At 43.8% G+C, this 17,991-nt stretch overlaps 1 protein-coding gene across 2 annotated transcripts in view; it reads right to left on the bottom strand.

The window, feature by feature from the left end:
* Positions 1-17,991, bottom strand: part of LOC143983952 (putative tRNA methyltransferase 9B) — a 48,217-nt gene that overhangs the window by 12,053 nt on the left and 18,173 nt on the right. Inside the window, exons 2-3 of one of the 2 annotated variants that reach the window (XM_077484125.1) lie at positions 17,361-17,551; positions 2,540-2,713 (exon numbers count right to left, since the gene is read on the bottom strand). In XM_077484125.1, coding sequence (XP_077340251.1) covers positions 2,540-2,713; positions 17,361-17,514 — 328 coding nt within the window. In that variant the 5' untranslated portion in view covers positions 17,515-17,551. The remainder of the gene's footprint in view (positions 1-2,539; positions 2,714-17,360; positions 17,552-17,991) is intronic. The other variant, XM_077484126.1, reaches the window with a different exon arrangement.

A 17,991-nucleotide genomic window follows, 5' to 3' on the forward strand; every position in this document is an offset into this window, starting at 1 on the left:
CACACAGAATGCACCAATCACAGGGGGGGACACACAGAATGCACCAATCACAGGGGGGGACACACAGAATGCACCAATCACAGGGGGGGACACACAGAATGCACCAATCACAGGGGGGGACACACAGAATGCACCAATCACAGGGGGGGACACACAGAATGCACCAATCACAGGGGGGGACACACAGAATGCACCAATCACAGGCGGGGACACACAGAATGCACCAATCACAGGGGGGGGGGGGCACACAGAATGCACCAATCACAGGGGGGGGCACACAGAATGCACCAATCACAGGGGGGGGCACACAGAATGCACCAATCACAGGGGGGGACACAGAATGCACCAATCACAGGGGGGGGGGGGGACACAGAATGCACCAGAGGGGGACACACAGAATGCACCAATCACAGGGGGGCCACAGGGCCTGCCCTGCCACTTGTACCTGGCTGAAGTGCACTGATAAGGTGGCTGGCTTTAGTAAATGTAGGTTGCAAGGAAGGCTAGGAGAGCAGAAGCTCCTTCTACATTTTCTAATTTCTTTAATATGTTCTTATGCCCACCATGTGCACTACTGGGATGAGGCTTACTTAAATAAGGCTGGGAGGATGGTCTGTGCTGAGGTGGGGGAAAATCTGTACTGGGTTTGGTATATGGGGCTGTGGTGGTGGGGGGGGAATCTTTATGGGGGAATATGACCTTAGAGGGGATATTTGTACCAAGAGGAGGGGGTAAAGTTTGGTTTTCCTGAGCGTTCCCAGGTGGTGCGGTTTTGGGGCCTATTTATTTGGCTGTCAATCACACCAGAACACAAAAAAAATTAGTGCATGCACTACGTTTAAAAGCATGCTGCAGTACCATGCAAGTTGGCTGATGCTTTTGCAATCTGTTTTTGGGGTGCTGTTAATACAATGGCACCGCAGCAGATCACCAGAGCAATGCTTTCCAGCACAGTGTGGGAAAATTCACACAATCTGCCTAATAAACAAAAAAAAATAAAAAATGAAGGGTTCGTTCACATGCGCTTTGCCATCTGAAGAGTTGTCAGCATTTGCTCTCTTCAGGGAGCTTTTGACAGGCATTGGGGAGGCATATTGCCTCCTCATTACCTGCTTTAACCTTACACTAGCGTGCCTCAATTTTGTGCTTTGCAATAGTGGCCAAGGACATCCTTCCAACTGAATGTGCATTGCTAAATTATTATTTTTTTTAAAAAGGTGCACACGTGTAATATCAAGGAAAGGCAAAATACAAAAGTCATGAATATGTAAAGGCAATAATATACATTTGTTGGCTTTTTGTTTTGGATGCAGTTTTAAAGAAAACATTTACAATCCTTAGAATTTTGGTTATACAACAAAAACAAAAGAGGTCTCCAATATGATTCTGCTTCTAAGGCTGGATTCACACTTATGCAGTTTTAGTGCTTTTTGCATTTTGCAGATTTGCACTACAGTCCATTTAACATGGTTTCCTATGGAACACGTTCTGTAGTGCAAATCTGCAAAATGCAAAAAGCATTAAAAATACATTAGGTGTGAATCCAGCTTTAGACCAGGTTGTATTTTGCATTTTTCGATACATATTTTTGATCCATTGAAGTCTATGGAACCAAAAACCTGAAAAAGTGTCCCTGGCCCTTTTCATAAAATGCACAGATGTGAACTACATCCATAGGCAACCATGTTAAATGGCTTTAGTGAGTTTCTGCAAAACTTAAAACTCACTAAAAATGCATAGGTGTGAACCAGGCCTAAAAGCTGCTATACATGGCCTGATTTGCTCTTGTACTGCTAGAGGGTTGAATGAAAGAAAACCAATTGTTTCTACCATCAAAGCTTGAACAGAGCAATCTCTGCTGCCAGCTATGGTTTTTAGGCAGCTGCGGCACCCACAGCTGCCTGAATGACCTGAATAACCAGTCAGCAATCTATGGGGAGCTTAAAGGATAAGTTCACCTTTTGGAACATGTTTCATGTTCAAATTTTTTTTAGGGTAGAACATGTAACATGTTCCAGAATCTGCCCTCAAATCCCCCCTCTGACAGCGGGCAGGATCTTCTCCCCGCACCCGCTGTCACAATTTGAAAATGGCTTCCTGTGAATGAATGCCTACAAGAACTGCCAGCTATTGTGGTCGATGGTTTGTAGTTCCCAATGAACTATGGAGGGCACTGGTGAGCGCTCCCATAGTCCATTGATCTGCTCTCCAGGTACCTGCCTGTCCGTACCAGGTAGACAGCTATCCTGAGAGTTTGCAGGAGCCTTAGATTTCACCATCTGCTCCTTAGAAAAGAAGAAATAAATGCACTTTTTTTATTTTACCTGCTAACAAATGTGTGTTTATTTTTATTTTTTTAAATGAACTTATCAATTAAGGGTTTCAGATAGCAAACTTATCCCTGTACATAATGTGTTTATATCCAGAGATGAACCTTCTATAATTAGTTAGAAACATTTAAACTGTAGGTCAGTAAAAAAAAAAAAAAAAAAAGCGTACCTATATTATATACTGTATGTCTACTGTCTCAGTACCTTACCAGCTATAGAGAGAACAGCATCAAAGGCGCCATCACGGTATGGCAGCTGGAGTCCATTACACACCATTACTTCATAATTTTGTTTTCTTGCAGCCTCTGCCAGTGGTAAGCAGTAATCAGATCCTATTTTAAAAGTCTGACTGTTGATATGCAGATATTTCCCATTTCCACAGCCTGAAATCATATCAAAATTCATTATTGTACTAGACATGTTGCATTTAAAATACATTTGATATATAAAGATACTGGAAATTGCAGTGTGCATAGGTTATGGATAAAGTGGACTACTAGAGTTTAAAGAGGAAATAATTGTAAGTAAAGACACACTAAAAAAATAAAATAAAAACGCAACCTGCAAGACAAAGGCATAATGAGCTAGTATGCATAGCATACTAGCTCATTATGAATAACTTACCTGAGAACGAAGCCCCCAAAGCGGTCCTCCTCTATCTTCATCGCTGCCATGTATCCCGGAGTGAGTCTGTGATTCGCCGGAGCTGGGATGACGTCACTCCCACGCATGTGGACGGGAGCTGACACGAGTGGCATACCACCATGATCTGCGGTGTGCTCAGTGCGCCTGCGCGCCACTGTCTACGGTGCATGCACCATAGACAGCGGTGCCTGTCTTTTTGTAAATATCTCCTAAACCGTATAGGTTTAGGAGATATTTCTTGGCCCTACAGGTAAGCCTTAATCTAGGCTTACCTGTAGGTCAAAGTGGTTTGTAAGGGTTTACAACCACTTTAAAGTGGTTCCAGATCCAGGATATTTTTTTACCTTAAAAGGACAAGTCCACTTTTTATTAAAAAAATTAGGTATTTTTCTTAGGCGGCTGTAGAGCATTGCACCCTTGATTAGCAGGTTGTGGGTGCAACGCCAGATTCCGACAGACTTGTCAGTTAGGGCTCATGCACGATGCAGGCTGCTTTTACAGACATTTGAGCTTTTATTTCTCTGTCTAAAAGCTTGAAGAAGCTTGTGCTTTTTTGTGCTCTTTTGCATGTTTTTATTGATCTTCGTTGAGCTTTTTTCAGCATAGTTTTTCCTTAACAAACCCTCCCCTCGGGAAAGGTTTTCCTTTTTTGTGTGCATTTGAGCTCCTTTGTGCTTTTTCACGCATTTAATTGCCTTTTCTGCTCAAAAGTTTGGTGGGGGTTTTTTTATGCTTGTAAGAGCTCATGCACACTGTAGCTCCAAAAAAAAAAAAAAAAAAAAAAAAAAAAAAAAAAAGGGCTGCTTTTACGGGCACTTAAGTTTTTATTTCAGATTGAAGAAGCTAGTGTTTTTTTTTTTTTTTTTTGGGGCTCTTTTGCGTGTTTTTGTTGAGCTTCTTTTTTCACAAACCCTCCTATCAGCTAATTTTTTTAACTTTTTTTTTTATGTTTTTGAGCTTCTTTGAGCTTTTTCATGCTCTTTAACCTGTTTCTAGGCATTTAGGCTTATTTTCTGCTCAAAAACACAAGTTTGGCGAGACACATTTCTGCCTGTAAGTACATTGGCACAAACTCCTGAAAAAAAACAAAAAACAAAAAAAAAATATAAAAAAAAAACACCACAGTGTGCATGGACACATTGGCTAACACAAAGGGGAGTTTCCAGGCAGAGAAAAAAAAAAAAATAAAAAAAAAAAAAAGCTCTAAAGCCTGTAGGAGCCGCTTTTTTGAGATGCAGAGCCCTAAAGCCGCTTGCTCATACGTCCCATACGAGCAGACAGTTACTGGAGATCAGTAACTGACTCAATAAAACCAAGTTCATTGACAACTACATGCCATCTGCCACAATGGAGATAGTACTTGTAGTTAATTTGTTAATTCACAGAACTCTGTGAATGAATGACATAGCTGTGTGGGCAGAGAGCCACACTGTTTTAAAATTGAGACAGAGGGTGCAGAAAGACGATGCCCAAATTACTGTCACAATATGGTGGGGGGGATTGGCGCTGCAGGGGAAGGTTGCTGAACATTTTACTCCCAAAATACCGGTATGTAACGTGTTCAGAAAGATGAACTTATCCTTTAATGCATTCCCTGCATGAAGGTAAAAATGTCCCAGTATTTGTATTGCCCCCTCACCTCTATAAATATTTACCAAAGCCCTATCTTGATCCAGTGCTGTGCCTGAGTGCAGCAGCGCTACTCTCTCTTCCTCTCCTCACAGCACTCAGTGAGAGCCATTGGCTCCTGCTTAAAGGCCAACTAGAACCTTCAGGACACCAATGCAAGAAACCATGAAGGCCCCCCCAACACCCCCGCCCTTACATCACAGTCTGCAGCGTTCTCCCTTACATCAGGATCTGTAGCATTCCCCTTTAGATCAGGGTCTGCAGAGTTACCCTTTACATCAGATTCCATAAATTTCCCTTTACATCACAGTCCACAGGGTTCCCCCTTACAGTGTACCCTGATGAAGAGGAGAGCTCTGTGGATTCTGATGTAAAGGGGAACTCTGATGTAAAGGGAAATGTGGTGGACCATGATGTAAAAGGGGACACTGTAGACGCTGATGTAAGCAGGGTTCTGGTCCCCCTTACATCATGGTCCGCAGCATTCCCCTTTACATCAGAGTCCGCAGAGTTCCCCCTTACAGTGTAAGATAGAACTCTGCAGGCTCTGATGTAAAGGGGAATGCTGCGAACTCCAGTGTAAAAGGCAAACTCTGATGTAAGGTGGCCCCTCCCATTACATAAGAGTCTACAGCATTCCCCATTACATCAGGGTCCACAGAGTCCTCCCTTGCACAGGGGGAATCCTTCAGACGTTCATGTAATGGGTATGATGTGACGGGGGATTCTGGTGACCACAGTGATCTCCCCCATAGGCTCTGTGTGGCCTGGCTGGAGCTGTCAAACTGACCTCACCTCCTCTCCATTACTCGGGTGCAGGACAGGCTCAGGCAGACCTTGGCTTTGATCCTATTCTCTTCTCCTCCCCGCTCTCCCATAGTTGTGGGTTTTGGGAGCCATTTTGTTGAAAGACCAACTCCACTCTGTGTATATGGGCAAACTTCAACAAAATGGTACAGACAATGGAGACATTAACTTGGCAGGGGGACGGACTCCAGCTTATGGAGAGCTGAGGGGGAGATGTCCCATCCAGGCCAGCCAGAGTGCGACTCTGCAGACGTTCGGCAGGATTGGTGTGTGCTGACCTATCCTCCGCCTCCTTTAAACGTCACCACGCGGCCATGCCCCCCCCCCCCCCCCCCCGAGTCTGTCATAACCCGAGCACTATTTGGCTGTCCTGGGCCCCCCCCCCAGTGGCGGAACAGCAGGGCCCAGTGGCGGGGGCGATTGTTGTGACCGATATTTCCGCCACTGCTTTTGTGGTCAATAAAATCCTGTTGGGGGGGGGGGGGGACAGGACCAAGCCACATTGCGTCTATGGATGCACACAGTCCGGCTCGGGAGAGATTGGCTTATTGGATTTGTTATTTTGGATAATTCGTAACTTCAGATAAATTCGTATTCGTTACATTCACTAACAGCCAAATTTGAAAGGAAATTCTAATACCTATAAATTTAAATAGTTAGGTTATTATTAGTGATTTCAGATTTTTGGATTTTCGAATTTACTAATATTCAGAAAAGATCATTCAAACGTGTTTTCGTTAATTTGGATATTTCCGAATTTGGCAAAATTTGTTTAAAAAACAAAACAAATTTGAAACAAATTGCACATGTCTACTTCTGGTCCAAACTAACAATTGTAAAGCAAAAAAGGACATGGTGTACACATGAGATTTGTATGTAAACAAGCCTTGCAGGTAAAAACTTATGTGTAAACCTGATGGTGTTCCCCACACTTTTCCTAATCTTTTATAAAAGAAATACAGTGTGAAAACCACACTAGCCTGGTGACCATATTATTTCTAGGCTTTTGAAATGCTGTACCTTCTTTTTTATAGGTTCCTGTTGTTTAAAGTTAAATTCACCAGTGTCTACATAAAAATGACACCACTTTTTAGTGAAATAACTTTAAAATTTTTACATGCTGTAAGCCGCTGACATTTACTTCCATCCAGCAAAGTTAAGGGATTTTTTTCTATAGCCATTATACATATTTTTTTTTTTTCTTTTCAACTATGAATTACCACATTCATTTTATTTTTCTAATGTGATATTCCTCTGTTATGAGTGTTTAAACAATTGACCTCAGTAAACCATTGATGTACTAGTTTGACAGGCTCCGATATACACACTTACCTGACACAGATTGCTTGCATCATTCAAATAATTACAACCTTCAGCCTCTAATTCCACTCTTCTGATTCTTCAGCAAGAGGAAAATTAAAAGGCTATGTATTTAAATGAGTCATTACTGCTAATTGTTAGCAGCAATTGTTTTCATTTGAATTGGAATCAAATTACTGTTGCCTTGGCTTGGAGTAATTTTGATGAAAAAGTTCCTGATAAATTCTAGCCATACAAGAGAAAAGAAAACCTATTATTCAAAAGTATAATACATGTTAACGTTCACAAATAATGACTGCAATGAAATGTAAACTTTATCCTTTGGCATTGTAGTTGCTTAATTGGTATATTGTTTTCATGCGAAATATGTAAATTCTGGCATGCATCCATATTTCTCCATGAGTTAGGAAGATTTCTAAAATTCAAAGTCTTCATTTTAACAGCAAAGTGGAGAAATTGTCCATAAGAAAAATAAAAAATTAAATAAAATAGTAGCTCACTTTTATACTATATGCTCAACGTATGAGGACACACCAATAAATTATAGAGTTCAGGCATTGCCTGTGAAGGGTACTTTTTTTTATTTATTTTTTTTATTTTTATTTTTTAATAGCATACATATTGAGCCTTGTGGTAACTAGTGATGGCCGAACGGTTCGCCCGGCGGTCATTTAGCGGCGAATTTCGGCTGTTCGCGGTCCGCCCGTTCGGCGGACTATTGGCGCCGTTCGCCCGGCGGACTTCCGTGTTTACTGTGTAAAAGAACTTTGACCTATGATGACACATCCATCATAGGGTACAGGACAGCCAATTGAGACATTACAGCACATGGACACTTGGACATTCCCCCTAACTTATAAATACACCCGATCCGGCGGCCATTTTACATTCTTTCTTCTGTCACTATAGGGAGAGGTTGCTGTGTGGAGCAGGGAGAGATTACAGTGACCCAAATCGCTATTTGGTACACAAAAGTTCTTTTCAGGACTGGTATAGGTGTAAGGTGTAGTTCAGGATAGGCAGTGCTGTGCTAGTGATTGTTGCAGCATCCCTGTGCTGTGCCGACATCCTCCTGGGGCTGTACCTCTGCTGTGCATATTTTGAGGTGCTCCCACCATCCCTGTGCTATGCTCATTATGAGGGGCTCCCACCATCCCTGTGCTGTGCTGACTTACTCCTGGGGCTGCTTATTATGAGGGGCTCCCACCATCCCTGTGCTACGCTGACATCCTCCTGGGGCTGCTTATTATGAGGGGCTCCCACCATCCCTGTGCTATGCTGACATCCTCCTGGGGCTGCTTATTATGAGGGGCTCCCACCATCCCTGTGCTATGCCGACATCCTCCTGGGGCTGCTTATTATGAGGGGCTCCCACCATCCCTGTGCTATGCTGACTTCCTCCTGGGGCTGCTTACGGTGCAGGTGTCAGTGCTGTATATCATGGTGCTGCTGTCAGTGCTGTATATCACGGTGCTGGGGTGAGTGCTTTATGTCACGCTGCTGATGTCAGTGCTCTCTATCATGGTGCTGCTGTCAGATCACTATCACGGTGCAGGTGTCATTGCTGTATGTTACGCTGCTGGTGATCATCTCCTGCACCCTCTTCTTTGCCTACCCTGGTCCCTGACCTTCCCTCTCCTCCATTGCCTTCATACGCTCCACAGTCCTGAATGGTCACAACAATTTCCCATATAAAAAAGGAATGCTTGTAGTTGTCGATCCCAGATTCACCTCATACATGTATTACGTCTTTGGCCATGTGGTGGGACTATGTTTGCACAGCTATTAATTATTTTGTGGCTGCAAATTTGACCAGTAGGTTTGCGAAGTTCGCCTCCCATTGAAGTCAATGGGGCCCGCCACGAACGTTCCGGTTCGCGAACTATCGGCCGCGTTCGCGAAACGTCCCGTCGGAAGTTCGTCCATCACTAGTGGTAACAGTTAAGGCCCTTGGTTGTTTCAGTTTGACTGTACCCCTGTACACAAACCAGCTCTATAAAAGACATGGTTTGACGATTTGTGGAGGAACTGAACTGCACCGAGCCCTGACCTCAACCCTATTGAATACATTAGGGACAAAGTGAACTAGCAATTTAATGCCAGATTTATTAAACTGGACCTACAATAATACGATTACATACAATTTGATTACAACTGAAATTTTGTGAATCTAGTATAACCAAAAGAACTTTGTATGGGGGGGGGGGGGGGTTACCATTACTCTCTCTTTTAAGACTAGTTGTTTGACCCAGAATATACAAACATTATTCAGAAAATCAAAAGAAAAGCCGGGACTGGAAAGGATAAAAAGACAGAACGGGGGGGTGTGGACAGACAGAACCGGGGGAAATCAGACAGATATGGAGAGAAGATGGAACGGGGGGGTGGACAGAAGGAACTGGGGGAGGGGGAAGAAGATGGACCTGGAGAGAAGGGGAAGAAGACTGAACTTGGGGGGGGGGGGGGGGGTGAGACGGAACCAGAGGAGGAGCAGAACTGGAGGGGGGGGGTGAGACGGAGACAAAATTAGGGGAGAAGACGGAACTGGGGGGAGTACAAAAACCATTGCATCTGCAGAACATTTTCAGGAGGTGTCACCAGTGCCAGCCTCCATATTCTCTCACTGCAGGTTTCCTTTATATATTTTTTGTTTGCGGTATAAGGTTTTGATGCATGGGCCTGAGATTTATGGTGTGAACCAGCCACTTATAAAAATGTCAGTTGACAAGAGTAGTGCTGACTTTGGCCATAAGATGCAATGGGAATTTTTTGTTCAGCCTATACAATTAAGCCATACAATACTAATGTTAAACACGAAAACATATTTCGATTTATTGTGAAAACATATAAACATTCTAAAATCACATGTGTACGATTCAGAATACAAGTTATAAATCAGTATTTAAAGCATTTATTGAAAATTGTTCACAGACAAGCAAAAACCAGTATTGTCTCATTTCCCTCCCTCCTTTCATCAACCCAGAAAACAATGGCTATACTGTACATAACTTCTATAAAACATACATTAACCTTCATCTGTTGTCACACAAATATTTTTACGATCAAGTCATTCTAATTAAGTATACTCTTTATTTGGTTATTTTTAGCTTAGGGAAAGGAAAAGGAAAAGGATTTATAGCGCTGACAGTTTGTACATGGCTTTACAGTAGCCAAAAATATGCGACTGTCACAAAAATTATGTACTTTTTTTTGAGCTTCAAGTGACAAGCTTCAACAAAAATTGATCAGGTATGAACAGACACCATTGACTATATTGGTAATCTAGATGTTCAAAAGAAAACATTTATGATATTTCAGCTTACCGATTCCTAGATCTGACATCTGCATTCATTTTCTTTTTTAGTCTTTATTTTCATCTGGTGATACAGCTGGCTATAGCTCACAGCAGTGATTATTGTATTCTGACGGCAGGGAAATATTCTTAGCACAGCACAATGTATCAAGAAATTTTCTTTCCTGCAACAATTAGTTGAAGGAAAGAAAAAAAAATTGCAAAAATGTATGTGTAGCGCCACCCCGTGAGGGTTGCTTGAAGATGACCAACCCCAAAAGGTTGCCCTAACCTTACAAGCCTCCAGACACCTCTGACACCCTGAGTTCAGGCATTTTTAAATGACAACGCAATTATACAGACACTACACTGCAGTAAGGTAACCAAGTGTTCTTTTACTTAACATTCTTAGAACAGGTAGCACAATAATAGCTTATGCAAATATTCTTATAAGTTTTAGACTCCTATTCTTGGCACATATAAACTGGTATGCAATGTAGAGAAAATTACAGTAATGTCATGTACACACGTTCGGACTATCCGGCGGACAACCCACCAGACTTTGCAGCCAAAAGGTCCGCCGGACTTTCCAAACGAGCGCACTATGGCGGAGTCTGCTGGACTTTTGAAATGAACGGACTTGCCCACACAAGGAGTAAAGTGCATTCATTTTTAACGTGACTCCAGGTAGATGGAAGGAAGTGAATGTCGCTGCCTCCATCGGCGAGATTGACACCTCACTAGCCCCGTCACCTGGTATGGATTTAAAGGGGAACCCCTACACCGGAAAAACAGCGTGGGGGTCCCCCCAAAGTCCATATCAGACCCTTATCTGAGCACGCAGCCTGGCCAGTCAGGAAAGGGGGTGGGGACGAGTGAGCGAGTGCCCCCCCTTCTTAGCCGTACCAGGCCACTTGCCCTCAACATGGGGGGTGCTTTGGGGAAGGGGGGGTCCTGCAGCCCCCCACCCCAAAGCACCTTGTCCCCATGTTGATGAGGACAAGGGCCTCTTCCCGACAACCCTGGCCGTTTGTTGTTGGGGTCTGCGGGCGGGGGGCTTATCAGAATCCGGGAGAATCCCCTACCCTATGTGAATGAGTATGGGGTACATAGTACCCCTACCCAGTCACCTGGAGAAAAAAAAATAAAAATCACACACACACACACACACACACACACACACACACACACGTTTTTAAAATACTTTATTAGACAGCTTTATTAGACCACAGTCCGCCGGACCAAGTCCGACGGATAATCCGATCGTGTGTACGTGGCATAAGAAACAGTAAATCAATAGACTCTGATGACCCCAAGGGGGGGGGGGGGTGGAGGACATTTTCTTACATCAGGGGACACAGAGCCATAGTACATACTATGTGGGTTATAGGGCCACTCACAGGTGATGGACACTGGCACGCCCTAAGGCAAGAAGTGTACTCCCTATATAACCCCTCCCACTACTGGGAGTCCTCAGTTTTTTCACCAGTGTCTAAGGTGTTGGTCACGAGTAAAGATGTGCTGTGCTCCACTGGAAGCTTCCCTGCTGGGGCTAGCCATGCTGACCAGATCCATTCTGATGTCCTTTCATGGGCTAAATGGATGGTACCCGGGCCTTGTGTCTGAAGAAATTAGGTTTTGCTTGCGAATGCTTCTCTTTAGAGAGCTGGACCCTGGGATCCAGTATTTTTTGGTAGTAAGGCCATAAAGTTTTTACTGGCAGGGTGCTGTCGCAGGTCCAGGATTGTGAGTAACCTGAGGTTCCCCTGTTCCTGAAGGTTTCCTAAAGGTCTCGGAGCCCACCGTGAAGGGTGAAGATTGGGTTTTTATCTCAGATAACCCTGCTGCAAGGAAAAGGTAAGGGAGATTTTCTCAGGAATTTTGCCTTCTATGTATAATCTTGTCATGTCACCACTGGGGGCTGTATTGAGCACTCACCGCCTGATGCTGGAAACAGTGCAGAAGCCTTTGATTTCTCCTCCAGCAAGAAAGGGGGGGGTCCGATTCTCCTCCTGCGCCCCACATATTGGTCCTTTTCCCCTTCGGGGGATTGATATACCAAAAGCAGTGTTTTTTTTTTTTTTTTTTTTAAAAGGAAAGGGGACAGAATGCGTGGCCGCTCAGTGGAGGATTTGCCCCCCCGCCATGTCTGCTGTTTTACAGGACGCCTGAGCCGCCACTCGTGCGGGAAAACACTTTCCTTTGTAAGGAGGGGGGGGGGTGTAATTTGCGCGGGGGGCATGGCTAACGGCATCAGACGCTGGCCACACGTGGAGGAAGTGTTAAAGCGCTGTGTATGTGTAGCTGCTGCTGGCTGTGGAGGGACAGAGCAGGAGGATGGCTTGTTCAGGTTAGGGACACAGGCATTTCCCTTTGACACATTATACTTTACCAGGCCAAGATTAGTAGCAGCTTACAGCGCTGGACTATAGTATAGCAGTGTACATTCTTTTGCTGGTAGTGCCTCTACTTTATGCTTCAGGCTACGAGTGGTAACGGGACCAGGAACTCCTCTAATGGTTCTAAAAGAGTCAATGGTTTTCACTATAAACTAAATCCATTTCCAAAAGAATGTCATCCTCCTCTGAGAGGGATGCGGCTGGTCAGAGGGAGCTGTCAGGGGAAACTGTTGTTGCATAAACACTTCAGTCCCTGAATATATCATACAAGCTTTTTTTTTTCTTCTACCATTTGTAATTTGGAAAGAAGATTGATGCTATGTCTCTCCATAGTGGGGCTAAACATAGCAGATTCCCATCTAGTGCTCTTATTGAGGTGCAGGAGGCTGGGGATCAGATAGATCTTCCCAAATATTGGAAGATACTTATTTGTCCTCTTCTGAGGATCCTAATATGGAAGGAGTAGCATCACAAGACAAGTTGCTTGTGTACTCCCTTATGCAATCTTTTTGCTGCCTGGCTCTTGAGGAACCCACCTCTAATTGGGTTCATTAGAACTCCCCCCCCCCCCCCCCAATCTGGGGATGATTTTCCTATTCATGCATGGCTAAAAAAGCTTATGTATTCTGAATGGGAACATACGGATAAACAATATTACCCACCCAAGAAATTCTCCACACTTTATCCTATGGAAGAGGATTTCTATGAAAGAAAATGGGGGGGGGGTCCAGCAATTGATGCTGCAATCACCTCAGTGAGCAAGAATCTCACATGTCTGGTGGATAATGCACTGATGTTAAAGGATCCAAAAGATAAAAAGTTGGAACTCTTTCTGCAAACAATAGGTCTTTAGCAAGTTCAGTAGTGCAGCCGGTTCTTGCTGCAATTGGTGTATCTCAGTCCATTAGGGAACAGTTTGTGGAGATACTTAAAATTCTGCCGGATCACCAGGCCCAGCAATGGGCTGGTGTATCAGACTCACTATGTTTCACAGTAGATGCTATAAAAGACTATCATTTAAGCCTCATGGCTTATGCTTGGACTAGTGCATTCTCGCAGAGTTCTGTGGCTGAAAAATTGGTCAGCCGAAGCACCATGTAAAAAGCTCTTAGCCAGTTTTCCCTTCATGGTGAATGGCTATTTAGAGACGATCTGGATAAGTACATCCAAAGGATCTCTAATGGGAAAAGCTCTCTTTTACCAGTAAACAAGAAGTTCAAATATTTCTCCTTTAATCATGCTGCCTCTCCTGTGCCAGAGACATCAGCCTCTAGGCAGTCTCGACAGCCTCAACCGTCAGGTTCAAGGGGAAGTCCCAAAAAACTGGCCACTGCCCACACCCATAACTGGCCTTCACATCCATTCCATGCATGCATTTCCACTGTGGAGACACTTATAATTATTAATTACACTTATAATTATATTTGTAGTGCTAGGACTGCAAGCAACGCAAGGTGCCGTGATGAGGCTTTGTGCTTTCACATGCGTTTGCAAATGTGTGCCAACTAAACCCCTGCTTTTAACAGACGGTTAGTCAGGTTAATTTGGTTGGTCAGCAGACTGGTTGGTGAGTTGAGCTATGGAATTGTCTTTGTTTTACATCAAGGGGAAGTCCCCAAGGGCAGCACCAGGGTCAGAAGAGATCTTGGGGCAGAAAGCCCATAAAGCAGAATGCTAAAGCCTCCTCATGAAGGGGCGCCCTCGCTCGCTCGGGCAGGGGGAGGGCTCCTGCAATTCTCAAGATCTGGCAGGAACAATGTCAAGACAGATGAGTGGCTTCTGCAGTTTTTCTCTAGGTTGCAACTAGAGTTTCGAGAGTTTCCGTCTCCTCGTTTTTTCTAAGGGAAAATGTTCCCAAGGATCCAGAGAAAAAGAAGTCTATTTCTGGCTCTAGATAATCTATTATCCCAGTCGGTGATATCAGAGGTTCCCTTAGTGGAACAGGGCACAAGGTTTGATTCAAACCTTTCACGGTTCCAGAACCAAACGGAGAGGCAAGACTCATTCTAGATCTCAAAGATCTGAATCGGCACCTAAACATCTGATCCTTTCGCACAATCCAATCGGTTGTGGCCATCCTGCAAGGAGGGGAGTTTTTGGCTTTAATCGATATCAAAGATACATATCTCCATGTGCCAAATTTTCCCGTGCACCAGAAATTTCTGCGCTTTGATTTAGCCACAGCACCACGGATGTTCTGAAAGAGACTGGCATCTCCTTTAGCCAGATTAAGGGCTAAAGGCATAACTGTCCTAGCCTATTTAGATGATCTACCTATAATAGATCATTCAGTCTCAGGTCTAAACCAGTGTCTGATCGCAGAATCTCTGGGTTCAATGTCACCAGGCCATCAGAGTCCTCGAGTACCTGTCTGCAGCTCATAAAGTTACCAGTGTACCTGTCTCCAGCCCATCAGAGAACCCGAGTACCTATTTGCAGCCCATGCCTCACAGAATATACGTTGGGGTGTTTGCTTTCCAAAATGGGGTCATTTTGTTGGTAATTCCACTGTCCTGGTGCTCCAGGGCCTTCAAAATTGTAATAGGTGGTTGAGAAATAAGATGAGTCATTTATGCTCATAGAACGCCTGAAGGCGCTACTTCAATGTTAGTCCTCTGTATGTGGCCAGGCTGTGTAAAAGTCTCACACATGTGTTATCATCATACTCACGAAGTAGCAGAATGTATTTTGGGGTGAAATTTGTTGTATGCATATGCTGTGTGTGAGAAATAACCTGATAATATGACAAACAAAACAAAAAAACAAAACAAAAACAAAACAAAAACACATCTTCATTTTGCAAAGAATTGTGGGAAAAAAGTAAAAAACTTAAAAAGCTCATCATGCTACTTACATAATACCTTGGAATGTCTACTTTCTAAAAAGGGGTCATTTGGGGGGTATTTGTACTTGCCCGACTTGTTAGTGTCTCAAGAAATGAGATACACCTGATGTACTGAAGGCCTGATTAAATGTGATCGGCACCATAGGGGCTCCCGGATTCCAATAAGCCCCCTGCCCGCAGACCCCGACAACCAACGGCCAGGGTTGTCGGGAAGAGGCCCTTGTCCTCATCAACATGGGGACAAGGTGCTTTGGGTTGGGGGGACTGCGCGGCCCCCCCTTCCCCAAGGCACCCCCATGTTGAGGGCACGCGGCCTGGTATGGCTCGTCCCCACCCCCTTTCCTGGCCGGCCGGGTAGTGTGCTCGGATAAGGGTCTGGTATGGATCTGGGGGGGACCTCCACGCCGGTTTTTCGGCGTAGGGGGTTCCCCTTAGAATCCATACCACACCTAAGGGCCTGGTATGCTCTCGGAGGGGGTACCCACGCCAATTTTTTTTCATAAATTTGCCGTGGAGTTCCCTCTTGAGAGCTGATAATTCTGTCAGTCGCCTCCGTATAGACGGAGATCCGACTTTGAGGCGACCTCCATTGAAATCAATGGGTACCAGTCGCCTACAAGTCGGATTGAAGTAGTACAGGAACCTCTTCTGAAGTCGGAGCGACTTCAGTAGTGTGCATTAAGACGGCTCTCTTTCACTTAGGTTGATTTTTAAATGTTGTCCGACCTGAGGCGACTAGGGGCGACCTGAAGTCGGATCTGAGTCGCCCCTGTGTGAACCGGCTCTAACTTGGGTTATTTTTACCAAAGCTATGTAGCAGTATAAATTTTGGCCAAAGAAGAAGAGAAGAAAAATTACTAATTCGCAAAATTTATGACAGAACCAAAGAAAAAGGCATTTTTTTTTCACAAAATTTATGATTTTTTTTTATTTTATTATTTCTATTTAGCACAAAAAAAAAAAAAAAAAAAAACACTAGGGATTAAATACAACCAAAAGAAAGCTCTATTTGTGTGAAAAAAGGAACACAATTTCCATTTCAGGAAGGGGGTGTAAGTGCACTGTATTGAGGTGGTTAACAAGGCAAAATGGAAAAAAAATTACCGTGCTAAGTGAGCAATACAAGTAAGAAAAAAAACACAACAGATGCTCAATATGGGATACACATATAAACAAATAAAGATAGAAATGGATCTGCGCCAATAAAAAAAAAAAAAATCATAATAATAAACCGCAAATTGATACAACACACAAAAGTGCAAACACCATGCATATATGTTGAAATTGCTCCCAACACTTCAAAATATTAAAAAGGAGTCCATAATCATCATCACACATGTGAAACCTTGATAGGACTTGACAACACCACAAACTCGTGCTCCTCCATCACATAGATTGCCTGCTTACCAGAGGCAAGCTAAAATGGGCTTGTGGCCGTTATCCCCGCCAGGGCCTTGTTCCAAAAAAATGGGGATGACAGCTCTCAAATGCTTGATGTAATGAAGCAGGAACACACAGTAAACAGCCAAGGGAACTCGATCATTCAATGGTCTTGGTTGAGACCCAGAGGGTAACCGAGAATAAAGAGGAACATCCAGTGCAGCTTCTCCTCCAGCTCCTGATATATTCTCTACAGGGACATGCGATTGGTTTGTACTAAATAGAACAGTTTGGATACATTGTAGTCCCCTGTATAGTATATTATGGGATGTCATCCTCCTGTGTATAGGACAGTTTTGATACATTGTAGTCCCCGAATACAAACCAATTACATGTCCTTGCAGAGAATAAATCAGGAGCTGAAGGAGAAGCTGCAAAGGGGGGGGGGGGGGGGAGTGAGTATTTCTGCAGATTGTAATGCTCAATGGGTTGCAAAACAGATATTCCCAATGCGTTTTCAGAAAGAGACCTGAACATCTATGGCCAGTCATTCTGCTGTAACCAGATAGGTGCCAGAAATATAAATAAAACTGATAAGTAGTACATGGGAAAATGCTTACAGTCTTTGTACGATTTCAGAAATACATTAGTTAATCCTTAAATTGCTATGGCAGCTATTAAGAAGATGAAAATCTTTTTATTAACGCACTCACCAATATCAGCCACCAGACTTCCTGGCTCCTGAGCTAATAAGAACTCTTGTACCTTTGGCCAGGCCTTGTACCGTTTGTCATTGAAGTAAGGAGCAATCTTCTCATATACATTATGAACATGTTGTCTTTCCAGGTGGCTTGCCTCCTTTTCCATTGCTCCTCTCACTCCGCCACCAAACAGGTGAAATGGCCTAAAGTGACATAGAATATTCTATGAACGCAAAAAACTGACAGGTTGGATAGCCATCAATGATTTATAAATAGGCATCTGGTCAACTTACATAGTGTCTATCGCACTCTGTGGCACAGAAACCTTGTGAACCTAATCAAAACTACTACATAACAGTCTTCCTTATGATCAATCTTTTTTTTTTTTTTTTTTTTTAGGAGTATTATTAAAGTAAATGCTAAGTGAATGACAGTTTACTTAAGCACAATAAAATGTTTTCAGCTTTTCAACTTTTGCACGCTGTGCGGCATGCACACCTGACCCACGCACGCCATGCCGCGTGCACACTCCTGACCCATGCAGGCCATGGCACACTGCGCGCACTCCTGAACCAAGGCACGCTGCGCACACTCCTGAACCAAGGCACGCTGCACCATGCACACTCCTGACCCATGCACGCCA

This window comes from Lithobates pipiens, unplaced genomic scaffold, assembly GCF_037356315.1.
Source record: "Lithobates pipiens isolate NorthernLeopardFrog02 unplaced genomic scaffold, aLitPip1_a1.2 Scaffold_16, whole genome shotgun sequence".
NCBI lineage: Eukaryota > Metazoa > Chordata > Amphibia > Anura > Ranidae > Lithobates > Lithobates pipiens.